This window comes from Brassica napus, chromosome C9, assembly GCF_020379485.1.
Source record: "Brassica napus cultivar Da-Ae chromosome C9, Da-Ae, whole genome shotgun sequence".
Lineage (NCBI taxonomy): Eukaryota > Viridiplantae > Streptophyta > Magnoliopsida > Brassicales > Brassicaceae > Brassica > Brassica napus.
This window is the reverse complement of record NC_063452.1, coordinates 58,976,840-59,002,728: the sequence shown is the minus strand read 5'-3', so window position 1 is coordinate 59,002,728 and position 25,889 is coordinate 58,976,840. Positions and strand designations below refer to the sequence as shown.

Genomic DNA, 25,889 nt, shown 5'->3' with positions numbered 1-25,889 from the left:
GATTTAATATTCAATGGGTTTCTTATATTCATTAATTTGTTTTTGTGTTCCTAATATTATCTCAAGAACACGGATTTCATATATTCGTTAATTTGTTTTTCTGTGTTCGTAATATTGTCTCAGAACACTGAAGAGATCAAAGTTAATGGCTGAAATCATATGGAGCTGCCAAGAGATAACATTATTGTTTCGAGAAAATTAGTGAAATGATTTATTTCAAAATCATGTAAAGTTTCGATTGAGTATGGTCTTCTAACCACAACAACCTATTGACATGAACTCATAGTCCCATTTCTCTGACTTCCTTTCTAGCTACTTGCCTACTACCAAAAACAAAATTATGTATTTAGTTATTTTTATAAGCTATTGTTTATTTTGGTGTAAACTAAATGTTGCAACAGAAAACATATTCTTCATTAAAAAGCATATTCTTCATAAACCTAAATCTTTCATCTTCCGACCACCAACTCGAGCATGTTTTTTGTTGGGTAGTGCCGGTAATAGAAACACTGTAGTACGTTTGTTTTTCTCTTCTGCAAAAAACTTAATATTAATATTAATTTTGACAAAAAAAACTTAATATGAAGCAAAATCTTCTATTCCACAAATCCAAGTATTCTTTTAGCATCTTTGGGTGGTACTCAAGAGCAGTCTCAAGATACTATATATGAGCTCTGGCATGGCCTCTTTTGTGATCTTCAGCCTCTCAAACTCGAATTCCAGCTTGGTGACAGGTTGAACAGAGGGATCTCTTTGAGAGCTCATATATAGTCTCTTTCTTAGCTACACCCTTGAAGTACTCCACAAGTGTCAGGACTAACCCCTAAACAATAATTTTAGTTGAATACAACCAAATAGATCATAAGGAATGTAGTAAAATAATTTTGTGAAGCACCTCTTCAAATGTAGGCCGTTCATTGAGCTCAAAAGACAACAACTTTTGTAGAATACGAAGATCGAGAGGATCGTCATGTGGAAGCTTATGTGAAAAACGAATAGACTTCTTCAACCTCATGCTCCTCAAGTATCTTCCAGCTTTCTCGTTCCTCACCTGTCACATTCAGTGAAAGCAGTTCAGCCAAGAAAAGTAACAATGCAGTTGTTGTAAGCATTGTGGAGAGAGGTAAGGGACACTGACCCTTCCAATAGTTTCACAAATGGAGTTCCCAACAGATCATTCATCATATCCAATTGATGGACTATATTTTTCCCGGGGAAAAGAGGATTCCCTGTTAAGAGCATCAAGAAAGATGTTAAGTTTCTTTGAGTTTTAGATCCGATGATAGACATTAGTATCTTCAGAAAGATCATCCAACCTTATCCTAAACAGTGAAATGTAGCTATCTTAACCTGAACTGACCAATATAGATGCTGGTTGTTAAGGATTATAAACAATGGGCAAAAAATACTTGAATAATTATCTTAATCAATCAAATACTTATAAGTTAATACCTAGGTGATCATATGAACTTCAAAATGAGAGAAACTGAGGAGAAAGAAAGCATTGTGGACGGCGGGAGACGACAAAGTTTGCGTGAAGGCAGAGCTAGGGGATGTGTTTTTCAGAGAAGAAATAGGTGACGGAGAAGCATTCCACTTTCACATTGTCACTGAAAAAGAAAGTTGATTTCTTCTGTGAAACATATACTTCAAAAACTTTAAGCAGGGAATCCTGAAAGAATATATATATGTATTACACACGAGTAATTTTTATACACAAATGATCAAGACCCATAAATCAGAAAGTTCATTAATGTAATTTAAGAAAAAGACAGACAGAATAATGGTAAAGCTAATTTGGAAGGATTTTTTCAATAAGCTTTATACTTTCACTACTAACAAAGCATACACACCTTATAACCATAAATAATAAGACAATTCTCTCAAATAGATTTTTTAAAGTTTTGTGTCACAAAAATAGACTTAAAAAAATAAAATGACCAAAATAATTTTTTTTTATTTTGAAAATTTTAATATTTTTTAAGTTTTTAAAATTTGAAATCATACCCCCAAAACCTCATCCGTTAACTCTAAACCCTAAATCATAAACTTTAAACCCTAAATTCTAAACCATAAACCCAAAAACACATCCTTTAATACAATATTTTGGTCATTTTGATCCTTAAAGGCTATATTTGTGACAAAAACTATAGAGAATTTCTCTAAATAATATACTCTTCCAAGAGTACTATAGGTGGGAGAAAAAAAAATTAAGCCAAAGTATTTTCAAACCTCACCTTCGAATCATTGAGAAACCCACAAAGTTTCTTGCAAAAATCAAATCCGGTATACACAGCTCCTGGTTTGGAAAAGATAACAAATTATAACCAACTGAATAAGCTAACTCCACTACTCTGCATGGCATCTAAGAAACTGCATAAACTATGTCAATGCTCAGACATACTCCTCTCGTACCTGTTGGAGTGACTACTTATTTCTTAGTGAACGGCAAATGAACAAAAACATGCTCCACGACCTGAAATAAAACCCGATAATAGTTAGATAGGAGATCCTGAAATCTGAGTGGCGTTAAAAGAAAAAACATGGAATACCAAGACGAATGAATCTCTCCAACACGATGAACCTGCCATGGATTGAAGCCTAGGGATTTGGTGTAAGGTTATCTCATTTATTTTCTTAAGAATGTCAATTGGCGCAATCACCTAGTCCACTAAACCCGAGACAGAAAGTGCTTGATATTTCTTCCTATTCGATCTTTACATATATCTGTCAAGTGAGAAACACCACACCCATGTCACACCTTAAAAAATTATAAATAAAAGATTATTAACAAAATGGTTCATTCTTCAATATTATTAGTGGCATACAATCGTAAGATTGGAAACGGAGAAAGAACATACCTCCAATGATCCTAGGCTTCACGGTGGCCATGTATAAAAACTTTCTTGAAAATCAGTCAGCAAAAGAAGCCAATTAAGATCTGTCCCTAATGGAATGATCTGATACCTCGGAGCACTCACTCTGCAACAACACCAAACAAACGAAAAGCTTCAAAAGAAGTGAAAGAAAACGAAACATGAGATTTAACTTACGTTGCCGGAGACGGTAAAAGAGTTGATAGCGAGAGTTGGAAATGATTGATCGGCGAGAACATGGATGGGGCCGCAGGGGAAACCAATCCGTTTCGACGCGACGATCGCCATCGCTCTGGCGCATTGCAACTTTGCAAGTCTCTCGAATTCTCTTTGTTCACCTTGGCAAAAGTCTTGAGTTGTGAGAGAAAGGGCAAAGGTCTATCGACATTTTGAAGGAAGAGGAAAGGTATTCTCAATAAATTAAGATTGCCATAAGGTAATGTGATTCATAAATTACGTTGACATAAAATAATGTGGTGATTCATATATTATGTGGCCAACCGCGCATATAAAAAACAGACAAAGCCCAAGTGGAAAATTTATCGGATGAAGCCCACATTGTCAGATGCTCGACTCTGGACGAAACTAACACAGGAGGCCTGTCTGACATGTCCGATTAACTGTTTTTTATTGGTTGATTATTTTGGGTGACGTGGCAGCCTATAATCTCAGCATATAGGGCTTTTAGTATTGTGATTAGGAATCACTTTTGGTGATTTTTGTTATTCTTACAAGTTCATATAATAGTATGTTTGATGCACTAAAAAGATCATTCAAAAGAAGCACATACCATAAAACACATGAGATTTGATATTAATTAAGAAGCATTACTATGTGTTCTACATGTGTCATTAAATGACTTTTAAAATCTTTAGAAAAATATGTTGTTTTTATCAAAATATATATTATATCTTTCATAAACTAAGCATAAAATTAACTAATAATCTTCGAAACAAATTTGTTTTTTTATTTTCTTAAATAAAATCTATGAAATTACCTAATGTGATAGAAAAGTATATGATAATTAATTATTTTGCATAAGAAAATTTAATAACAATTTGGGTATCATATATCATTTTTGTTTGATTTCATACTATTAAATTAAATTAAAAAACACATTAACTATATAATAAAATTTTAGACTTTTTATATGTTAATATTTTACAAAAAGTTAAACAACTATAAATTATTAAAGCTGTTAAAAACCTTACATTGAAAACTTAATGATCAATGATTTTAAATTTTTTGTTATAGTAAAATACAATGATCATAAAAATGTATGGGTAGAAAGTTTCATTTAGTAGAACTTCATATTATATATATATATATATAAATTTTTAATTTTTTTAAATTAAACTATATACCATATCAAAATATTTTAACTTTGAATTAGAAATATGTATCATATTTGCATTGATAAAAATTAAATATTTATACAATTTTAATTTGATCAAATTATTAAAATATATTTACATATTTTATTATTATTTATTTAATAAATATTTAATAAAATATCTCACTGAGACAGATTAATAGTATGTTTGATGATCCCTACAAGCAACATTCAGACGAAGCACAAATCATTCAGATGATTAAAAAAGAAGGTTAGAAGCATCCATAGTGAAACTGAAACACGATTATGTTGACTGAAATCCAAATAGATGTTGACATAAGCCCATTTCATTTATTATTTCATATTCATTCCTGGATTTGAAATCTTTGAAAGGTTAGTATTAACAAGTCTTTTGACTGGACTTGGCCTATAGTATTTTCTGTGTCGATGGAGATAGTAAGAGTATGTTGGGAACTAAGGTATGATTATCGCCGAAACTGTTACAGGGTTTCTTAATTTTTTTTTTGTTTTTTTTGTTTTATTTGATTAAAAAAAAATTAAAAAGGAAACCAATCGCGGACCGCCACGTGTCAGTGGAGCCCGCAAACAGTACCAAGATCGATCCTTAATTCATTAATTTTGTAACCTAACTCTTATGCTTTTGTGGGATCCAAGCTCTTTAAACCCCTCCCCTCCCCCGTCCTAAAGACCCCTTTAAACCCCTCTAAGAGTATGATTATCCGGGGTCTTTAGTGAAGTTCTTAGTGCGTGGACCCCCACAAAACTCTTAAGGATCGGTTACAAAAACTACTAATTAAGAACCGATTTTAATGAGTTTCTTCACTGTTAACGGGCCCCACTGATTCGTGGCGGCCCGTGATTGGTTTCCTTTTTAATTTTTTTTTTTAAGAAACCCGAATAGATTTCTTAAAGATAAAGATGGCCTAAAGACCCTTTAAATAACCAGATAAAGATAGCCTAAGTCGGATGTGTACAAGAAGCGACTCTCTCGTTCTACAGCAGACTGAGCATTCATTTGGACAATGCGTAAATATTTTATTTGCTATTTTTTGAAAATCAGATCGCTTTCACCAATATTGTTCATGTGATATAAAAATGCCTTAGAAACGAAACAATCGATGACAAAGGCTCCTATGTTGACAAAAAAAATGAATGGGTGGCACGAAAAGACCAGTGGGCTTATTGGAAAAGCTGATGTCCTTTGTCCTGGTGCCATTTACAGAAGCCTTCCTCCAAGGCACATTTCATCCATGCATGCCGACAATTCTCTACTGCTTCAGGAATCGTGAGCCATGTCCGACTTCTCGTCTCCTGTTCTGGCCACGAGTCCAGCTCTTCCTTCACATACAGAGCGTACATTGCCGCTTTACACAATCCTTCTGGGCAAAACTCGTCTTGGTGAGTCTTGCTCTTGAACTCGTATTCTCCCAACAAATCCTGCAAGTTAGAAATCTACAGGTTCAGTCCAGCTTCCTACTAACAATTAGAAAGCCTATGTGTAGCCAGCACCGACTGATATACTCATGGGCTGCCAAACTGGCTCTGCTACGGATAAACTTCAAAAGATCTGGAAAAAGGTTGTGATAAAAAGGGTTCCCACCAGTAAAATCCCGCGAACTCCAGCTTCTTCGACAGCTTCTCTAGCTGCAGCCTCCCTGACAGTCTCATCATTCTCCCACCCTCCCTATAAATCAAATTACAATGGGGATCTGAAACCTTAGTCAAGAAAGAAGAGAAACAGATGTAATGAATCTAAAACAAGAAGCTTAGTTGTAACCTTTGGAAACAGAAGTCCAGGTCCACCAGAAGAACTGATCATCAACACTTCAACCACTTTCCCACAGTCAGAATCATCACCGACTTCTTCCGAGTTTCTATATCTAAATGGAATGCACCTGAACCAACATGAGTCATGAGCCAAAGATCAGACAGAAGATATAGGCACTCGTATGAACCAATTATAAGAGCAACCAAGTTCCTATAACCATTACTCCCAATCGCTAAAACATTTCATGAACTTATATAATTCAGTTAAGCAACCACACCATTGGAATAAGAAACTCAGAAAATCAAGGAAACACAGAGATCAATTCAAAGATCTACACAGTAAGTGGGGGGATCAAATACAGTACCCGGCAACGAGACGGCAGCCATTCTCGTACCGTTGCTGGAGCCGACCCGTACGAGCGATCAAATCACACATCAGTTAAAGAGAGAGATAGAAAAACTGTTTTTCGCTTCTAGATCCAGAACAAAATTTCGAGTTTGCTACAACAAGTTTAAGAGAATGCTGAAACTTCCTCCTGCTCTAGATGAATACAAATGCGATTCGACCTCAACCATCTTCACCATCTAAGATTCCAATTCGAGAAGAGATTCGATCTGATCCAATGGCTCTGATGATGGGCTGAGATCTAGGGTTTCTGCCCGTGGATCAAAGATTTGTATTATGATTTTTGGGATGAGAACTCAACAATGACAGTTTCCTACTATTCTCGTTTATCGTAAACCGCTTCATGATAACCGGTTTATAACCCTCGTACTATAAAATAACCCGCTTCAAACCGAACAGTCTTTTTTTTTTCTTTTTTTTTTCTTTTTTTCTTAGTGAAGGATAGAGAAACAAACCGTTTGTTTTCAATTCCACAATATCTGTTTTTATTCTATCAGCAAAGAAAAGACTAAAAAGTCGCGTAGAGACACGCGAACCAAGGCGATAAGAAACGCGATAAAATTTCTGATTCCCTCTTTTGGGTTTTTGGCTACTCAACCTAATCTTTAATCCTTTGTTATCGATTAAGCTGAGTGTTGTTTATCTCAATCGATTCTCTTGGAGGTGTAGAAGACTTGATCAAGTACTATTCTGGTGATCTGAGTTGGAGTCTGCTCAAGTTTTGCAGTTTTCTGGGTTGGATAAAGAAGTTTTTGTCAAGATATATTTTGGGGTTTAAAGAAAAGTTTTCGGTGGATCCTGAGAATCAAAGGATCTTAATTATGGAGCCTTCTCTGGATAAGGCGATGCTTGGTATGACTCTGGAAGAGGATGAAGAGCCTTATACCATTCCTGACCGTCCAGAGTTCTATTCTACGGAGAGAAATATTTTGAGTTTGGTGGGACGTCTTCTCAACCCTCATTGTCAAGGTATGAAGGATCTGATCCTAGACATGCCAAGGAAGTGGCAACTATATGACAGGGTTAGAGGAGTAGCCCTTTCTAAAGACAGGTTTCAGTTTATCTTCAAGTATGAACATGACTTGATAGATATTTTGAACAGAGGAGTTCACACTTCTAACCAGTGGTCGCTAGCGATGGAAAGATGGGTCGAGAGACCTCCGCCTGATTTCTTGCAGTTCATTGAGGTCTGGGTCCAAATGAGGAACATACCGGTTAACCACTATACGAAGGCGGCGCTTACTGACCTTGCAGAGTTTGCTGGTCAAGTCATCGAAGTTGCTTTCGATCCAAACAAACCGCAGACCAATGATTATATAAGAGCTAAAGTCAAGTTTGATGTCTCCAAGCCTCTCAGACGGTTTAAAACTGTTAATGTTCCTGGTGGGGAGGTTGTGAAAATCTTGTATGATTATGAGAGACTTCAAAAGAGATGCTACACTTGCCAAAGATTGACGCATGAACAGAGTTCCTGCCATTTCTTCCAAGCTGCCAAGGCTGCTGCTTTGCTCAAAGAAAAAGGTTCAGTTTGTCTTCAGAAGCCTTTGATTGAGAAAACTATTAGAGAGGATGATCCTCTGTTTGGAGTGGTTCTGGAATCTCAAGTTGGTATTAATCCTCAGAATGGAAAGCCAAAAATTGCGGAGGAAGTGTTAGAAGGAATGAGACAGTACTTGGTGGATGCTGAAGGAGCTGAGAAAATGGCAAGAAAAGAAAGAATCAAGTGGTCCCTAAAAGAAGTGGAGCAGGATCCGATCGCTCAGAAAAGCTTTCTCAGGCTTGAACCGGCTCCTATCTTCACCTCTGACCTTGACAAGGGCAAAGGCATTGTTTTTGATTTCCAGAGCCAAAAAGAACTCCCAAAAGATGTGATTTCTCATGGAGGAAGTAAGCTTATGGCCTCTGCCATTAGAGTTGGTAATGCGATGTCTTTGGAACCTAGAAACATGGGTATGATGTCTGATACTGCTGCCTTTTCTGATTCTGCTACTGGTAGTTGGAATCCTAGAGGTCCTACGGGTTATAACATTGGCATCTCTGATGCTTGTTCTTCCGGGACCAAAGGGAGGAAAACTTACCAAAGGAGGAGACCGGGTTCTTTTGTCAGAAAGGCTAGGGGAAAATATTTTAAGGCTGAAGCTTCTAGAGAAGGGAAGATGAAAGATAAAGCTCCAGCCGTTGCAGAGAAAAGGAAAAGTTCGAATGATGTGGAGACATCTCAATACTCACCAAGGTCTAAGAAACCAGCGGTGGTCCCAAATGAGGGACCGCCCAATCTCTGAAATGGCTATGATTAGTTGGAATTGCCGAGGCGTGGGCCGTGCACACGATTTGGTGATTCCAAGACTCCGGGAGATGTGGAAACAACATGCTCCCGATGTTTTGTTTTTGATGGAAACTAAAAATGGAAGAGATGCTTTGGTAGACCTTCAAGAGTGGTTGGGATTTGACAGAATCATCACGGTCAATCCCATTGGGTATAGCGGAGGTTTAGCCCTTTTTTGGAAAAATTCAGTTAGGCTGGATTTCAAGTTTGTAGATAAGAATCTGGTAGACTTTCATGTACAGTCGAGTATCGGTTCTTATTTTGTTTCATGCGTTTATGGCCATCCTGTTTATAAAGAAAGGCCTAGAGTATGGGAAAGGTTGACAAGAATAGGGATTAACCGCAAAATCCCTTGGTGTGTTATGGGTGATTTTAATGCGATAAGACACAATGGAGAAAAGCTTGAGGGCCCGAGAAGAAGTGAAGCGCATTTTCAACCCTTCAATGATATGATACAAGCCAGTGAACTGGCCGAGTTGCCTTCTTTTGGGAATGAATTCACGTGGGGAGGTAAAAGAGGAGATTTATGGATTCATTGCAAACTTGACCGGGCCTTTGGGAACAAAAATTGGTTCTCTCTGTTTCCTCAATCTTCTCAAACCTTTCTAGAGAAAAGAGGCTCTGATCATAGACCGATTCTAGTCAAACTCTTTGCTAGAGTAGCTCAGCATATTGGGAGATTCAGATATGATAGTCGCCTCCTGAATAATGTACATGCTAAAGGGGAAATTAAAAAAGCGTGGATGAGCTCTCACTGGTCTGAACGGGGGTCTGTTTCTGAGAGGATTCACAGAGTGAGGAGAAGTCTTAGTAAATGGAAAAAGACTCAGAACTTAAATGCTAGAGACAAGTTGATTCAATATCAGATGGAGCTGGAAAAGGAGCAATCTTCTCTGTCGCCCTCAACGCAAAGATTAGCATACCTCAACAGACTTCTGGTTCTGGCTTATAAGGAGGAAGAGGAGTTTTGGCGCCAAAAATGTAAAGATAAATGGGCTATCTGTGGTGATAGAAATACCAAGTTTTACCATGCTTCGGTGAAGGCTAACAGAGCTAGAAAACGAGTTTTGAAACTTGTGGATGATCGGGGTTTAAGCCATTTCTCGGAATTTGCTAAAGGGGAGGTTGCTTCATCTTATTTCACGGAGCTTTTCAAATCATCAAAACCCGATAGCTTCCTTGAATTCTTTGAAGGCTTTACCCCATCTGTCACGCCGAGAATGAATGAGCTCCTAATCAAGGAAGTTTCCAAAGCTGAAGTTAGGGAAGCTGTGTTTGCCATTAATGCAGCTAGTGCCCCTGGACCTGATGGGATGACAGGAATGTTCTTCCAAAAGAATTGGGATATTGTTGGAGCGCAGGTCACTGGAGAAGTTCAGAGATTCTTCACTGAAGGTTCCCTACCAAAAGATTGGAACTTCACTCACTTATGTTTAATTCCGAAGATCTCTGATCCCCAAAGAATGGTTGATCTAAGGCCAATAAGTCTCTGTTCAGTTCTTTACAAGATCATATCCAAAATTTTGGTTTGGAGGTTGAAGCCTTTGCTACCAGACATCGTCTCTCCTACACAGTCGGCGTTTGTAGAAGAAAGATTGATTTCAGATAACATTCTCATTGCTCACGAGATGATCCATAGCTTGCGCACTAATGACAAGATTTCTGACAAGTTTATGGCGATAAAATCTGATATGTCAAAGGCTTATGACCGGGTTGAATGGTCTTATCTCAAAGCCTTGATGCAAGCGATGGGTTTTCATGGAGTCTGGATTGATAGAGTGATGGAGTGTGTTTCCTCGGTTACATATGCAGTTCTGATAAATGATCAGCCTTTTGGGAATATCGAACCAGGAAGAGGGCTCAGACAGGGCGATCCTTTGTCTCCATTCTTATTTGTTTTGTGTACTGAGGGACTTATACACATGATCAAGAAGGCAGAGAAGGAGGGCAGGCTGGAAGGCATTCAGTTTCACGAGAAAGGACCGATGATTCATCATCTTTTATTTGCTGATGACAGTCTCTTTGTGTGCAAAGCCAACAATGATCAAGCTGCAGTCTTGATGAAGATATTGGATAGGTATGGGAGAGCTACGGGTCAAAGGTTAAATCTTGAGAAATCGGCTATAACCTTTGGGAAGAAGGTTTTGATGGAGAATCAGATTAGCATAAAAAGAATCACTGGCATAGAGAAAGAGGGAGGAACTGGGAATTATCTTGGCTTGCCGGAGTGCTTCAGCGGCTCTAAGACGGAGATGCTAGCATATATCTATGACAGACTCAAAGATAGACTCTCTGGTTATTTTGCGAGACTGCTATCTCAAGGGGGTAAAGAAGTGTTACTTAAAGCAGTGGCATTGGCAATGCCTGTTTATGCTATGTCTTGCTTTAAGTTAACAAAAATTTCTTGTGAAAATCTGACTCAAGCAATGGCAGCCTTTTGGTGGGATTCTTTAGAGCATAAGCGCAAAATCCATTGGCTGAGCTGGGAAAAACTGTGTTTATCTAAGCAGCAAGGTGGCTTGGCCTTTAAAGATCTTCAGACTTTCAACCAAGCTCTTCTTGCCAAGCAGGCTTGGAGGTTACTTGACCAGCCGGAATCTCTCTTTGCAAGGGTCTACAAGAGCCGATACTTCCCTGATTGTGAGTTTTTAAATGCTAAGATGGGCGCCAGGCCCTCCTATGGTTGGAGAAGTATCCAATTTGGGAAGGAATTGTTAGTTCGCGGTTTAAGAAAACAAATTGGGAAAGGTAATTCAGTTAGCGTGTGGATGGACTCTTGGATAGTTGGTGAGATAATGAGAAGACCCCTCATGAAGAACATAATTGTTGATTTGGAGCTTAAGGTTTCTCATCTCATCGATTATGAAACCAGATCCTGGAAAAGATCGGTGCTTGAAGAACTATTCTTCCCTGATGATGTAGCCAGCATTTTAAAGATGAAGCCGGCAGTTGGAGAGGAAGATTTTTGGACTTGGTGTCACAATAGAAATGGTGTGTATTCAGTAAAATCTGGCTATTGGATGATGAATAATGAGAAGCACTCACGTCTGATCCAAGAAGCTACAATGTTGCCTTCTCTGAACCCTCTCAAAGAAGCTGTTTTGAAGGTTAAAACAGCTCCCAAGATCAAAACATTTATGTGGAGAGCAGTCTCCAATGCGATTCCGGTTGGGGAACTTTTGCTCAAGAGGGGAATGAAAATGGATTCTTGTTGCCAGATTTGTGGTTTTGAAAAGGAATCGGTTAATCATCTGATCTTCACTTGTCCGGTGGCTCGGCAGGTTTGGGCTCTGTCTCTCATCCCCTTGCCTGAAAATGGGTTTGATGTGGTCTCTTTCTATTCAAACCTTCATTTTATGTTAACGGATCTGACTGATAAGAATTCTACTAAAGATGCAAGAAGACGTTTCCCTTGGGTTATCTGGCATTTATGGAAGAATCGTAATTTCTTCTGGTTTGAGGGAAGGAGATTCAGTGCTTATGAGATTGTTCAGAAAATAATGCTGGAAGCAGACTCATGGTTTTTAGCTGTTGAAATGGAAGAGACTAGAATGGAAGAGGATAAAAGAGTGGAGCAGACGGTGATGCTCAAATGGGAACCTCCTCAAGTTTCTTGGTTAAAATGCAATATTGGTGTGCATTGGAAGAAGGAATTTGCTTTAGGAGGGGCGGCTTGGGTGTTAAGGGACTCAAAAGGAAAGGTATTGCTGCATAGTAGGAGAGCTTTTACTGGTCTCAACAACTTGAAGGAATTGAAATTTCAAGTTCTTATGTGGGCGATTGACAGTATGGTTAGTCATAGGCTAAACAGGGTGATCTTTGCGGTTGATGATGACATGATTGTTGGTGCGGTGACAAGACCAAAAGCATGGCCATCTTTCAAAGCAATGCGTGCAGATATCTTGTTTGGGCTAAGGAAGATTGAATGGTGGAGGTTTTCTAAAGAAATGAATAGCGGGAATAGAGGTGCATTTCTTATTGCTCAAAGTGTTACTAGAGACCTAAGACTTCAGTCCTATGTTGCAGCAGGTTATCCTTTTTGGCTGCAGGGTATCTTTAAAAGTGAGAAACGTTTGGCCTCTCTTTGACTTGTAATTGTCTTCTCAAGGAATTTTGTGGTATACTAGATGTGTGGGTGTGTTAGTTTGGCCTTTGTTTAGGTTTGGAATCAGTGTTCGTCTTGTTTTTGGCTCTTTGTTTAAAGGGGTTGTTTTGTTAAACTTTATGATGAATGTAAATTTCAGATGACAAAAAAAAAAAAAAGGATTATCTTTCTCTAGTTAAGTAATAAACAAAGAAGATCGTGATGTATACAAAATCGCAACCCACTATACACAGTGAAGCTACTTTTTTTTTTTTTTTTTTGTTCAAACACAGTGAAGCTACTTTACATTATATATAATGCCTTATTTTTCACCTGACAACAGTGCCTCTTTCAAAAGAGTGTTACCGGGTTGAATATCACTGTATGATGAGTTGTTGCCGCTCCCGTTATTCCCGAACCTCCTCAAGAAACTTGGTTCCTTCTGCTCTTCAGAGTTAGAGCTCTGTACATAAGTAAGACACACCTGTACCGCGTCATGCACTCTCACAAAGTACCACTCTTTTCCAACAAGCTCAACCATTCCTGATCTCGCTATTGTCATGTGCACATCTTTGTTCGGGTTTGATATCGCTAGCTGAATATCCCTTGCTTTGTACTCCTGATACAATTCTTTCAAGGCTTCCACTGCGCTCGAGTCTATGTGAGTTACAGCTGCCATTTGTTTGTATTTATTTTTGTTTAGAGATTTCTATATTCCCTCTTCAAAACATTTTGATGAATAGTTCAGACAACAGAAAATTTTATATATATAGGGACTTACGAGACATTTCGAGGATAACAAAGGAGTTTCTCTCCACCTCTGGTCCCCTAGTTGTGTATTTGTCAACAGCTACTTCATATTCTCTTAGTCTGCATTTTGAAAAAGACGGCTTGTGATTCTTTCTACAGATTCACACCATAAGATATAATCATGTCACTTTCACCTGTCCTTGATGTAACTTATGTTGGCAAAGTAAATAGGAGAATCGATTCGGACAATCACAATCCCATTGTATGTGTAAGCCTCGGGATACTGCTTTACGTTTCTGTACACTGTGGTGCCTGGAAGACGCCCCAAGACAGCTACCAGGAGAACATTCATGACAAGAAATGAAACCAAGTTAGAAAATAGACACACTCTTAGAACGCATGTGATCGGGAGACAATTGAACAAAATTCCTCATACCAATATGAGGGTTTGCAGACTCGTGGATGACGAAAGCTAGGGAAAAGCCAACCTAAAATAGAAAGTAGTACAACAGCGTGAGTCCTTAGAAGCCATTGCTCAGAACTCATATATACACACATTACTTATGTGAACCCGAACATACTAAGAGTCTTTAAATACTCACACCAACAAGGACACCGATCTCTATTCCGAAGAACAAGGTCGTGGTGCTAGTGATGGCCCAAAGTGTAAAATCCCTCTTGTCCACGCGCCACAGGAAGATAGCTTCATCATAGTCCACCTATAGTTAAACATCCGGAGAGTGTAAGTTAAAAAAAGAAAAGAAGAAGCAAACTCATCTTTGGCCCTTGGCAGGTGGGTTTATTTGAACTTACCAAGCCACTAACAGCAGAGATAACTATTGCTGCCAAAGCACACTGTGGATTCGAGAGAGAGATAAGCAACAGAGTCAAAGTTAGAAGCCAGAATATAGTTTCGCAACTCTTCAAAGTTTCGCAAAGAGCAGCAAGTACCGTAAACTACAATATTCACCACATGCAGACAGACCTGTGGTATGTATTTGAACACAGGTGTCAAAAACAGTAGAGAACATCCAATGATGATTCCTGTTATGAGTCCTGATAGGCCAGTCTTAGCTTCACTTTCATTATTCACAGCTGACCTAGAAAAGGATCCTAATTTTGCATTTAGGACATCCACAGATTCGTCAAATTTCGGTTATCAACTGAAAAAAAGCTGTGTACAATAATATGGAAATAGTATTTGGCAATTTTGATGACTTTCATCATCTCAAGATAACGTACCTGTAGCTGGGTATGCTGAAAATAACGACCCCAATATATTTGCAACACCAAGACCAAACAACTGTTAAGTGAGGGGAGGAACAGTTGAGCTTGCAATGAAAACAGTCGTAAAAGAAAACGAAAAAGAGCAGTTATACTCTCTAGTGTTACTCAATTTTGCTTTAGTCAAGCAGAATACCTCTGAATTTGAATCCAGCTCATATCTGTTTTTTGCTGCAAGTGCTTTGGCAATTCCCACAGATTCCTAAAAGAAATGTAGAACTACTTCATTACCGAAAAACAAAACATAGTATCAATTGACATGCGTTACTGCATCCGAGTCTGGACAAGAAATTATCTTCTTCTTTATTTCCTTAGGAAGTTAGATAGACATATCTATCCATTTATGGTTTCTCGTGATTAGGTGAAGCTGCCATTTCCATATGCCCATTCCGATAAAAGTACTAATGATATTGATATCTCACCAAGATGGCAACACCAGTAATGAGAGCTGATGTTGGAAGCAATGTTTTTGCATGATCAAAACTTCTTGGGAAAGAAAATGTTGGAAGGCCCTGAGGTATTTCTCCAACCTGGAACATACTAGATTTTGTTATTATTGCATACACTTAACCACTATGAAGCGCAACAAGAAAAACTACACTAAATATAGTTCGTCCTTCAGGGATCTGACCAGAGAGATGGAAGGTGGATGGAACACTTTTGCAATGGTTGTACCAAGCACGATTCCAGTGAGTGGCGCTGCTGCTCGTAAGAACTGAAGTTCCTTCTTTGCTTTCCCCTGCCACGAAACACCATGACCTTATATTATTATCATACTAATAAAGGAAAATGATGTTCCCTGGTAAGTGGTAACTCAATAAAGAAAAAAGGCTCATACCACATGCTTCATTACTTGAAGGATTACTAGAATGAGAGATCCCATCAAGAAAGGTGGCCATTGAAACTACAAAATACAGAAAAAGATTCGTCTAAACAAACTAAGAATAAGTAGAAACAAAAGGTTTTCGGAGCCAATAATACATGCAAAATCATCATAGCATGATGATCCAAAATACAGTTTCAGCTAAATGAGTATTAAGGGAGAGCCAGATATACTAAACAACCCAATCAAAAGACCTAAGCCAAATAGAAAATCTTTTTTTTTATCCTCAAATGTTCAAAAGCTGAAAAAGGAAGATTCACCTTATCAGCTCCAGCTATAATGCTCTCAACTAGTGGCACAATCTTGCTGCTCCTGGCAATGCTATACCCCAGGAAATATTTGACTTGAGATAATCCAATCACAATGGCCGAAGCACTTGTAAATCCAGATATGACCGAGTGACTAATGAAACGAATAAGCCATCCAAGCCTATATTCAAACACACAAACAAGGGAGATCCTCATGAAACAGCAGCAAACAGAGGATTTTTTATTATATAAACACTACCTTAAGAGCCCCATGATACACTCCAAGATTCCAACCAAAAGCGCCAACAAAATGGCGAGCTCAATATGCAACTCCTCAGACGAATCAGCTATATCCCCCAAGGCATTGGAAACGAGAAGCGACACCAATGCAACAGGTCCAATCGCAAGCTGACGCGATGATCCGAATATAGCATACACAAATATAGGCACAAACGATGAATCTGCATCAAACATCATAACACACACAATCAATCTCAACAAGATTAAGATCACAAGAGTTTGTTAGTTTGTTATGAGAACGAAACGCACATAGGCCGTAGATTGGTGGAAGGCCAGCTAGCTTCGCATACGACATCGCCTGGGGGACGAGCATTATACCGACGGTGACGCCGGCCATGAGATCGAGCTTGAAGTACTCGTTCCACCGGTAAGTGCGAATCCATCGGAAGCAAGGGAACAGAGTATCGACCCAGTCGAGGAGGCTCATGCGCTTGATCTTCGCCGTCCATCGGGAGAAGATGTCGTCGAAAGGGATGGAAGGAGGGCGAGCGTCGTCGGAGGTGTCGGGATGCTGGAGCGGGATTACTTTTACGGGTCGGGTCTGACCCGGAGTCCTGGGGGAAGAGGAGGAGCCGCTCCCGGATCTTGAGAGGAGGCTGTTCAGGTCCTTGACGCTGAGAGATGCGTAGGACATGGCTGTGGCAGTTTAGAAACCGTTGATGGTGAGAATGAAATACAGTATGTTATGTATGTGGAAGAGGAATGGTATCATGATCAATCATCATCATCGTTTTTCACATGTTGATTCGAAAAAAGGGAAAGCTTATACACTAGTGGTGGTCAATTTTCAATTATGTTTCAACGAACTTAAAATAAACTTTTTTGTTTTATAAATAGAATCAAACCTTGACTAATCTCCACGTCTTTGCTTTGCTTTTTTAGTAAGAAGAATATATTTTGGCCTGATTAGTAAAATTAGGCCTTGGCTTACGGTTTCGGTCATAACAATTCTCGGTTTCTCAGTTCTGAAGATGAAATCATTCAATTATTTATAAAAATCTGTTTGGTTTCGGTTCAATTCTTTCAGTTTTCGGTTCGTCTGAGTAACAATCGTAGGAACTAGCTAACGGATAAAGTTTCGGTTCTATTTCGGTTCTGGTTTTTCAGATAATTCAGGTAAAAAATTAGATTTCAGTGGCTAATCCAGATAAATTTGAATATTTTTAAAAATTATTGGTTAATTCAGTTCTTTTGGATAATTGAAATAATTCAGATAAAAAAAAACTGAAATTTTAATTTTTTGGATTCTTCAGTTTATAGATAGTATTTTAAAGCTAAATACAATTAATATTTTGGAATATAATATGTGTTTTAGATATTCAAGTATTCATAGTCCTCAATCCAGTTCCAGTTTTCCAGTTCTATAAATATGAAAAACCGTTTAGTTTTTTGTGAGATTCAGTTCTGTTACAGATTCAGTTTTTTGGTTAGGTTTATATGCCCCATGCCTAAGTAAAACGATTAAAATAATATTGAAGAATACTAAGATTTTGTTACTACTGCATAATATACGTAACCACTGTTTCACGTCACAAAGTACTTTCATTTGTTCCAAGTAGACATACAACACGCAGTTTCCATAAATTACCATAAAGATAGGCAAAGGAACTTTTGAGAGTTATGTCCAAAGAAGACGGTAAAGAGTAAAACACATCACTGTAGTATGTGAGCATGCATGTGATGATCATTGTATTATTCTGAGTTGCTGAGGTTTTACTACTACTACTACTACTGCAGTTCTTTCTCTAGTTCATCGAATTCCCATCCATCAACCTCATCTGCAGTGTAATCACGAGCCACTTTACCAAATTCAGATTCAAGCTCCGCTAGCTCAGCTTCATGGTTAAACTCTCGACTCGAACCAGCAGTAGTTGTAGTCGGTGCTGTCTCGCTCACCACTGGCTTTTGTGTCACAGTGGTAGTAGATTCGAGTGGAGCATCCATGCTACTACTGCTGGGCTTAGGGGCTTTGGGTGATGACGCAACGCTTTTAGGAGATGGAGTCTCTATCTCTAACGTTGGCCTCGCTATGGCTTCAAACTCCTGCCTCAGTTTCTCCATGTCATCAAATAGCTCTTTCACACGCCGGTCGTCCTTCCTGGTAATAATTTTACGAGCTCAGAACTTGATAATAATAATAATATAATTCAAATGTAATGCTCCCACTCACTTTTCCAGTTTGCTTTGGAGGACTTGGAAATGCTCTTTCATGTTATCCACAATGCTGAACGTCGCAATGATCTAATTTTTTTCCCATAAAACCATATTAGTGAAAAGAGAAAATTAGAGAGGAAACAAGGCAGCAAATCTCACCTTGGTCTCATAGTCTAGATACTCCTGCTCAAGACTCTTCCTCGGGTTTGCAACCTGAATGTCCCCCTGATCTGCATTTGGTGGCTTCTCCAACCTATCACCACCACATTCAAAAAAACTGCCACCAACTACTACTAAGAGCCATAACAAGAGCAATCCAATTTCAACAAGAGGCATTTACCCAGGACCAAGATTCTTCAGATTTTCCACATAGTTTTCTATACGGCGTACTAGAGGTGTCACTTCCTTCTGTACAACATGAAGTGTTGAGTTAGCTCTGTCATTTATTAATTAAGTTCTAAGTTTTCCACAATGTACAGAAGGTTACCTTGTACGTTGTGAGTATATTAAAAGCCACATCCGAGAAGTAATCCTCGTGCTTCTCCAATTCGTCCCTAAGACATGCATCCACTATTATTATTCATTGTGTGGTTGGGCAGAAAAGTAAGATATAATTGCGAGGAACAGCTGAGAGTTGATAGAAATACAAAGTCTGCTTATCCTTTGTTTCGGTGTATGAGCATTGAAGAAGCCATGTATCCTCGAGAAAATTAATCCAAGTCTTGATAACTTCTGACTCTTTCTTACAAGCTACAACTGATTTGGAAAGGTCATCCTCCTGCATCCATAATCAAAATTACTTCACGTGGAAATTGTTAACCACGAGAGAGAGAGAGAGAGAGAGAGCTGCTCATCTAAAAGAAAACGCCACCTTTGTTTTCAGGTGAGCGATTATCTGATTGTTGGCTTCACCAAATTGATCTCTCTCCTCTGTTGCATTACGGAACCGAGCTTGAGCAGCAGCTAATGTTATATTAACCTACGTGGAAGAGAAATTCACTAACACACCTTCCTTGCCACAATAATCATATATGCTCAAATGAAATAAAATTGATTCACAAAATCGTTTTATATAAACAAAGCAGATTCAAATTACCTTCTTCAGTTCAGCTTCCAACTCATCTCTTTGTTTCTCAAGCTGTGCAATCTCCGCACTCAATTCCTATTACATAATAATTAATAAGAGAGAATCTCAATACTGTCAGCTGATGAACATACCGAAGTATGCTGCCACCATAAGTGTTTTTTTTTCCCTCTTGCATACCAAAATAACAAATAAAAGTGGGAGAAACAAAACCTTTTCCTTTTCACCGGTTTCATCTGCTTTCACCACGCGAGCTTTGAGTGCCTCTTCTTTCTGAAGTCTGTGAATAGACAATTGGACAATTAATATTTTAATGGTATTTTTATTTCAACAGACTACGGCATATAAATACAACAAAGACAAGCTTTAACGAAAATCATAATTGTATTGATAGTGCCATAGTTCGAATTTGCTATGCATATAGAACGAAAACGTTTTAAAAGAAGTATATGCTTAAGTTCAGCAGAAAATAGCAAGGAACGAATTGCACATTGTCTCGGCAGTATTTACTGAACACGATATAGCGACACAAAGTGTACGTATATACCATATCATACCTTAACTGAACAAAAAACTAAGTCTTAACTGCACGTATAAGGAAGCTAACTGGAGTTGATAATAAGCTTGCTTTACCTGTTTTCGGATATTCGTTTCTCAGCTTTGGAAATCGAATTTGCTAAAGATTCCAATAACACCTTGAGCTTGTCGACCTGGTTCAAATACAAATTATACATTATCTTTCATGGTTAACATTCTTTCTCCCTAACATCCAGAACTCGTGAAATGTAAATGCTGTCACGGAATACAGGAAACTCTTAATACTCCATATCAGCAAGTAGAACAAGATGCTAATTAACAATAGCGAATAATAAAGCTTTACTTTTTGAGCATGTATATCAGGTGAATCACCGTTGCTTAGTTGCCTCTTTCTATTTAACAACGCTTCTAATCTGGAGCAAAGACGAATCTTTGCAAGTGTTTCTTTAAGAGCCTGCAAAACGAGAGAGTCTATCACATGGAGCTACCCAAATAAGCTTATGGAGAGAAGAGAGGATTTGGAGATATTGTACGATCACCTCTATTGTTAATGGAGCGGCTTTAACTTCCTTGTCTTCACTCTCCTGTGGAATTTGAGAGGCGTTCATCTTTTCGAGTTTTTTTCTAAGCTCAGAAGCTTCAGCATCAATTCTGAAAACAAAAACTCAATCAACAGTGATGCAAGATGAACAGGGCTCTATGACTCAGTTACCCAATTATAGACAGAACAGAAACGAGAGTAAAAGACACCTCAGCATTTCAGCATTAATCTTCAACCCTGTGATAGCGTTTTGGGCAAATTGAATCAATTCGTCCTGCTTAACCTGAACAAGAGCAACCCACAAAACATTGACAAGTAAGCAAGTTAGGAGGAGAGAAAAAAGCCCTTACATTCACATAAATGCTGAGTTTTATTGCTCAAGCGCTTACCAGCACTTCATCTTTGTAACTCGAAAAGACTGTAGCAAGATCCTGCATACTGCTGACTATGGCATCATGAACTTCCTTTCCTCCATTCAGACAAAGCCTGCGAAAACAATGTTAAGCTCTATAAATAAACGCATTTTGTTTGAAGCCAAATATTCGCAATGCAATTTGGAATACCAGCTTACTCACCTGAACATCTCCAGAAGTAGGGTAACTTCCTCATCATGTGGTGGCTCCATAATCTGTAATTGAACAGTCAAACATAGAGTTAATAACACTCATAGAAGGTACCATATTTTTCATATATCCAAAAGTATAGGTATAATACAATATACAAAACATTTCGGGAACAAGATAAATGACAGGCTCTCTCAACATATAAGAGTCTACTTAATCTGTTTTGTTCTCTACTTTATCTTCATCCAAGCTATATATTGTCTTTCCATTTCAATTATCTCTAATTAACACCGAGAAATCGAATCAACAGTGATGTATCTCAAGCCTGTCACGTTAATACAACTCCGCAGTTACAAATGTGTCCAAACTCTTGACTATTTTAGAGAACGAAGACCATTTGTTCTGAATTTATCAGGCTGCCAATAAAAGATCAAGTTTAGGTAGCGAAAGAATACCATGGACAGAACGATGCCCTCCAGAGCTTGACTTTGCAGAAAAACATCACGGAAGTTTAGTGGCTGACCTCCTATATCTGGATCGTAGTACAAAACCTACACATGGAAAGGCATCTTCTGAAAAAATTGTGTTGGAAAAAGTTAATAAATACGGCACATGGAATTAAAAGCAGAATACTCGTAGGAAGAAAGTCAGTTTTATTAACCCTTTAACCAAACCTAACTCACTAAGGATAACAAACATATCTACTTAAAGTAATATTCTTGAGATATTGATATGCAGGATGAGATGATGACATCTTTACAAACTTCTTCCTCTTTAACAAAACCGGCTCGTAAACATATAAGATTCTTAACCCAACACCACTAAGGATCACAAAAAAGGAAAAAAAAAAGCAATACCCATTCACGCCTCTTAGCTTCGTCATAAGCAATTTGTTCCTCAGAAGTCACATTTTTATCCTTGACGGAAGCTCCTCCAGTAGCTTTATCGATCTCCTTAAGCACATATAACCATCTGGTAATAAGCAACGCTCTCTCATGACCTCTGAACGAGACCGCAGCTTCCTCCAATCTCTGAATCGTCTGATTAACACTCTTATACGCCCCAACACGCTGCAAACAGCAACACACTCCAGATTTAATTCATGCAAAGTCATATCAAAGTTCAAAATCAAAACTTTGACCTAATCGCAAACAAAGGGAAACCGAATTTAAAAAAAAAAAAAAAAAAAGGAAAAAGGGGAGAAATTTTACAATGCGGTCTTGGAACAATTTGGCTCCTTCAGCGACGGCTTGGCCAGCCTGCTGAACGACGGAGTCGGCGTAGTTCTTGACGGTTCGTGTGATGTTTTTGCGGTTTCCGACCTCCACCGCCTTGTTAACAGCCGTTCGCAGCCACGACATGGTCTCGTTCTCTAACTAACGGAACAAATCTCCTCTCCTCGGGAAGAAGACAAAATCAATTACACAGACTCTAAAATCACCGAAATGAAATGAGAAGCTCAGCTTGGTCAATGTATCTACTAATATTTAATTATTTTCTCTCGGATATCCATAAATGTATCCAATTAACACTTGGGTCGGATCTCGGATTGTTAAATCCATGAAAGCGATAAGGCCAAATCAGATTGAAAGGTTCCCACGTAGGCCTTGGATTTTACATGTATCAAAAACTCCATCCGAAACCGACCCGAAAAATCCCAGTCGATTCGGATAGGAACCAAACTTTTTATCCTATTGTATTTTGTTGTGGAGGACCCACAGATTTTGGACCAGCCAATTTTGAACTCGAAAGGATCCAAATCCTAGACTTGATGAAATACCCGAAATATCTGAAACTTCTATTATATATTAGGTATATATGGGTGTTTAAGTATATTTTTCGTATTATCGGTATTTTTAAAGTTTTGGATATAGTTTTGGGTTTCGGGTAAACTTTTAGATTTTCAAAAATATAATTTAATCAGATAAAATTTTAGGTATTTTCGTGTCTTCGGGTAAGATTTTGAATAAAATTTCTGATATTTTAGGGTATTTAAATATTTTAGATATTTTTTATGTGTTTTTGGTATTTTTTGGATTTGACCTGAACTGAATCCGATCCAAAACCCGAACCGAACAAAAAATTCTAGTCATTCTATTGAATTCAATTATCTAAGATCTGGATCCGACGGAACCCAAACCAAACCCAGTCCAAAAAGTTTTAATTATCCGATTGAGTCTAAATATTTAAGATCCAAAAAATTTGGACCAACAAGACGGACCCAACCCAAGGATCCGGATGCCCATGCCTGTTCCCACCTTTGCATACCAAAACAACCTCAGATTCTCTTCCTCTTCTCCTAGAGAGAATACTCTTTCTCGTCCAGTATTAGGGTTCTAACCACTACTTCCCAACAAAGGGAAGAACAATGTCGGGTCTCCACCGATCATCAAGTTCATCGAAGAACGTCGGGAACTGCCTCCCCTCAAAGGAACTCCTTGACGATCTTTGCAGGTTTATTCTTTTGTCTAATAGAAAGCGAAGTGATGTGTTCGGTACTGATGATTTTTTGGATTGTGTTTTTTTTGTCTCAGTCGATTTGTGTTGAATGTTCCTGAAGAGGATCAACAGTCATTCGAGAGGATTCTGTTTCTGGTGGAGTATGCTTACTGGTACTATGAAGACAATGCTGTGGAGAATGATCCGTCTCTAAAGTCTCTATCTTTGAAGGAGTTTACTTCGCTCCGTATCCTTTCCTCTCTCTGTTGTTTCAGTATAAGCTGATTATTGTGTTTAATAAATTTGTTCTATGTGGATCTTTTTGCCTTAACGTGAGCTTAGTATTCAACAGCTGTGATGTTTTGAGACCTTATGTATCTAACATTGGTGATATATTCAAAGACTTTACGTCTTACAAGTGTCGAGTTCCTGTCACTGGAGCTATTATTCTTGATGAAACTTATGAACGGGTTAGACCACTCTTGTGTGGTCTTTACAGTTTTTGGATCTTTTCTTGTGATCATCAGTTTACTTGTTAGTTGATGCACTTTTCTCTGTCGTTTTTTCAGTGCTTGTTGGTGAAGGGATGGAAAGGATCAAGCTGGAGCTTTCCCCGTGGGAAGAAGAGTAAGGATGAAGAAGACTATGCCTGTGCTATACGTGAGGTTAGTAACTATTTTTACTGCTTCTTGTCTCTTGCGTGATTCATTTGTTATGTTCCTTTGTAGCAGCTTGATAGCAACCACTCATTTATCATAATGGCATCTTAAAGCTCTCTACTGCTATTTCTACTAGTTTAGGTGTAATTGTCCTGCTGATTGGTTGTTTAAACTTGGATCATGGGTTAATGATAAAAAAAAAGCTGAATGTTTTGTCACACTTGGTCTGGCTGACTTGTATAACTGTTCTTCTATGTGATAAAACACAGGTCTTGGAAGAAACTGGATTTGATGTCTCAAAGCTACTAAAAAATGAAGAATACATTGAGTTTACATTCAGACAGCAAAGAGTGCGACTTTTCATCGTTGCTGGGGTGGCAGATGATACATCTTTTGCACCACTAACAAAGAAGGAAATCAGCGTATGTAGGATGTGGTTTTGTCTGCGTATGTATGTATGTATTATGGATGAGTCTCTTACGCTCAGTTGTTGTGGAATACTTTGTAGGAGATTGCATGGCATCCGCTTGATCATCTTCAGCCAGCAAGTAATGAGGTGATAACTCATGGAGTTGCTGGTCTCAAGTTGTATATGGTGGCACCTTTTCTTGCGTAAGTAGTTGTTCCTTTTTTATCTTGTCCACATAGCTATTATTGGTGCATAGCATTAGAGATTTACGAAAATGTGCAGGTCGTTGAAGTCGTGGATATCAAAGCATCCGGCTCCTCTACCACGTAGACGTGATAAGCCACCTAGAGGTTTGATATAGTCTTTTTTCAATCAGCATCCATAAAAGATAGTTTTTTTTTTTGTGTGGCAGAGATCTGACTTCATAGGCTTTTGTACAGCACGCTGCGTGTGGAACGCGAAGACTAGTAGTGGTGGAGGAAACGGGACAGCAACGGAAAGTTGCAATAAAAAGCCCGAACTCAACCGTCCTCAAGACACGGAGCCTGGAAACAGTTTCAGAAGCTTCAAGTTCAACACGTCAGCAATCTTGGAATCAGGTTATTCAGCTTGACTAGTCTCAGTCATATATGGGGTGGTTGGTATTGGAGGAGCTATGATGCGGTTTGTGTATAGCAAAACCGTTTAGATATGTTCATACGCTTGGACTCTCTCTATTTCTTCGGGGTTATTTGCTGTATGCATCTCGATTCTTTGGATGATGGCTTTAGATGATAAATACTTGTGACGAGCCTAAGGTTAAAGGAGTTTCTTATTCGTGTAATCATCTTCTTAACAATAAATACAATTGGTGTTTCTTAATTTGTAGCCCTGACAACATTTATTTCATGTTTTTTTTTTATCTTTTCAGTTATGTTAATCAAAACGTATGTCGTCTTTTCCACGACATCCAAAAAATGAATTCACCTGGTTTTTTTTTGTCACTAGAATTTACCTGGTTAAAGTTCAACTTACCATGACTATCATAATGATACTCGTCTTTTTACATTGTGTAATTTATCTTCTTAGCTTGAAGGTTGCTGGGTCCAGAAAATGAATTTACCTAGTTAAGAAAGTTACTATAACAATCCTTATGATAATCATATTTTCACAATTTATAAGTTATCTCTTTAGATTGAAAGGTTGGTGAAAGAAAGGTGGCCTAAATTGGGCCAAGGATGGCCTA

The 25,889-nt window shown here is 38.3% G+C and overlaps 5 protein-coding genes and 1 long non-coding RNA gene across 7 annotated transcripts; 2 read left to right on the top strand and 4 right to left on the bottom strand.

Moving 5' to 3' along the window:
• Nucleotides 1-191: 191 nt before the first annotated feature.
• Nucleotides 192-2,746, bottom strand: LOC106351849. The gene is made up of 7 exons (XR_007329064.1): nt 2,553-2,746; nt 2,416-2,476; nt 2,238-2,299; nt 1,453-1,672; nt 1,139-1,350; nt 896-1,051; nt 192-533 (listed from the first exon to the last, which is right to left on the bottom strand). It is a non-coding gene; the product is annotated as an uncharacterized LOC106351849 (long non-coding RNA).
• A 2,498-nt stretch (nt 2,747-5,244) lies between these two features.
• LOC106372287 (nudix hydrolase 16, mitochondrial) lies at nt 5,245-6,721 on the bottom strand. The gene is made up of 4 exons (XM_013812467.3): nt 6,363-6,721; nt 6,008-6,125; nt 5,831-5,914; nt 5,245-5,667 (listed from the first exon to the last, which is right to left on the bottom strand). Exons 1-4 carry the CDS (start codon nt 6,431-6,433, stop codon nt 5,410-5,412), a joined length of 531 nt encoding a protein of 176 aa, XP_013667921.1. The 5' UTR covers nt 6,434-6,721; the 3' UTR covers nt 5,245-5,409.
• Nucleotides 6,722-6,852: 131 nt separating this feature from the next.
• LOC106427221 lies at nt 6,853-8,691 on the top strand. The gene has a single exon (XM_048769223.1). It carries the CDS (start codon nt 7,225-7,227, stop codon nt 8,683-8,685), a length of 1,461 nt encoding a protein of 486 aa, XP_048625180.1. The 5' UTR covers nt 6,853-7,224; the 3' UTR covers nt 8,686-8,691.
• Nucleotides 8,692-12,984: 4,293 nt separating this feature from the next.
• On the bottom strand, nt 12,985-17,074 carry LOC106372286 (sulfate transporter 4.1, chloroplastic). The gene is made up of 15 exons (XM_013812466.3): nt 16,528-17,074; nt 16,238-16,439; nt 15,991-16,159; nt 15,686-15,751; nt 15,479-15,586; nt 15,270-15,377; nt 14,984-15,049; nt 14,806-14,866; nt 14,549-14,676; nt 14,377-14,418; nt 14,166-14,282; nt 14,000-14,051; nt 13,758-13,896; nt 13,595-13,683; nt 12,985-13,485 (listed from the first exon to the last, which is right to left on the bottom strand). Exons 1-15 carry the CDS (start codon nt 16,910-16,912, stop codon nt 13,136-13,138), a joined length of 2,082 nt encoding a protein of 693 aa, XP_013667920.1. The 5' UTR covers nt 16,913-17,074; the 3' UTR covers nt 12,985-13,135.
• Nucleotides 17,075-17,800: 726 nt separating this feature from the next.
• Nucleotides 17,801-22,629, bottom strand: LOC106372285 (myosin-11). Of its 2 annotated transcripts, none has more exons than XM_013812464.2 (18): nt 22,369-22,629; nt 22,015-22,227; nt 21,613-21,708; nt 21,170-21,222; nt 20,984-21,080; nt 20,804-20,877; nt 20,593-20,704; nt 20,397-20,507; nt 20,150-20,226; nt 19,730-19,796; nt 19,529-19,594; nt 19,304-19,411; nt 19,080-19,210; nt 18,920-18,986; nt 18,773-18,840; nt 18,592-18,709; nt 18,449-18,519; nt 17,801-18,376 (listed from the first exon to the last, which is right to left on the bottom strand). In XM_013812464.2, the coding sequence occupies exons 1-18, from the start codon at nt 22,516-22,518 to the stop codon at nt 18,007-18,009; spliced, it is 2,049 nt and encodes a 682-aa protein (XP_013667918.1). In that variant the 5' UTR covers nt 22,519-22,629; the 3' UTR covers nt 17,801-18,006. The 2 variants fall into 2 exon arrangements, with proteins under 2 accessions (XP_013667918.1, XP_013667919.1); XM_013812465.2 differs by having other exon boundaries at nt 18,592-18,685.
• A 720-nt stretch (nt 22,630-23,349) lies between these two features.
• LOC106372284 (mRNA-decapping enzyme subunit 2) lies at nt 23,350-25,567 on the top strand. Its single transcript, XM_013812463.3, has 8 exons — nt 23,350-23,611; nt 23,692-23,843; nt 23,939-24,066; nt 24,166-24,261; nt 24,525-24,677; nt 24,764-24,867; nt 24,947-25,014; nt 25,105-25,567. The coding sequence occupies exons 1-8, from the start codon at nt 23,526-23,528 to the stop codon at nt 25,275-25,277; spliced, it is 960 nt and encodes a 319-aa protein (XP_013667917.1). The 5' UTR covers nt 23,350-23,525; the 3' UTR covers nt 25,278-25,567.
• Nucleotides 25,568-25,889: the final 322 nt, after the last annotated feature.

Excerpts from the sequence above, each read along its gene's own strand:
- LOC106427221 (XM_048769223.1), top strand. The coding sequence starts at position 7,225 with ATGGAGCCTTCTCTGGATAAGGCGATGCTTGGTATGACTCTGGAAGAG.
- LOC106372286 (XM_013812466.3), bottom strand. The coding sequence starts at position 16,912 with ATGTCCTACGCATCTCTCAGCGTCAAGGACCTGAACAGCCTCCTCTCA. Across the intron at positions 13,897-13,999 it reads GTCTGCAAACCCTCATATTG|CTGTCTTGGGGCGTCTTCCA; the intron begins GTATGAGGAATT and ends TTCTCCTGGTAG. Across the intron at positions 13,684-13,757 it reads ATAAGTTACATCAAGGACAG|ACTAAGAGAATATGAAGTAG; the intron begins GTGAAAGTGACA and ends TTCAAAATGCAG.
- LOC106372284 (XM_013812463.3), top strand. The coding sequence starts at position 23,526 with ATGTCGGGTCTCCACCGATCATCAAGTTCATCGAAGAACGTCGGGAAC. Across the intron at positions 24,067-24,165 it reads TTGATGAAACTTATGAACGG|TGCTTGTTGGTGAAGGGATG; the intron begins GTTAGACCACTC and ends TCGTTTTTTCAG. Across the intron at positions 24,678-24,763 it reads TAACAAAGAAGGAAATCAGC|GAGATTGCATGGCATCCGCT; the intron begins GTATGTAGGATG and ends AATACTTTGTAG.
- LOC106372285 (XM_013812464.2), bottom strand. The coding sequence starts at position 22,518 with ATGTCGTGGCTGCGAACGGCTGTTAACAAGGCGGTGGAGGTCGGAAAC. Across the intron at positions 21,709-22,014 it reads AAGCTAAGAGGCGTGAATGG|GTTTTGTACTACGATCCAGA; the intron begins GTATTGCTTTTT and ends TTCCATGTGTAG. Across the intron at positions 20,878-20,983 it reads GTTACAAAGATGAAGTGCTG|GTTAAGCAGGACGAATTGAT; the intron begins GTAAGCGCTTGA and ends GCTCTTGTTCAG.
- LOC106372287 (XM_013812467.3), bottom strand. The coding sequence starts at position 6,433 with ATGTGTGATTTGATCGCTCGTACGGGTCGGCTCCAGCAACGGTACGAG. Across the intron at positions 6,126-6,362 it reads GGCTGCCGTCTCGTTGCCGG|GTGCATTCCATTTAGATATA; the intron begins GTACTGTATTTG and ends ATGTTGGTTCAG. Across the intron at positions 5,915-6,007 it reads CTGGACTTCTGTTTCCAAAG|GGAGGGTGGGAGAATGATGA; the intron begins GTTACAACTAAG and ends TTTGATTTATAG.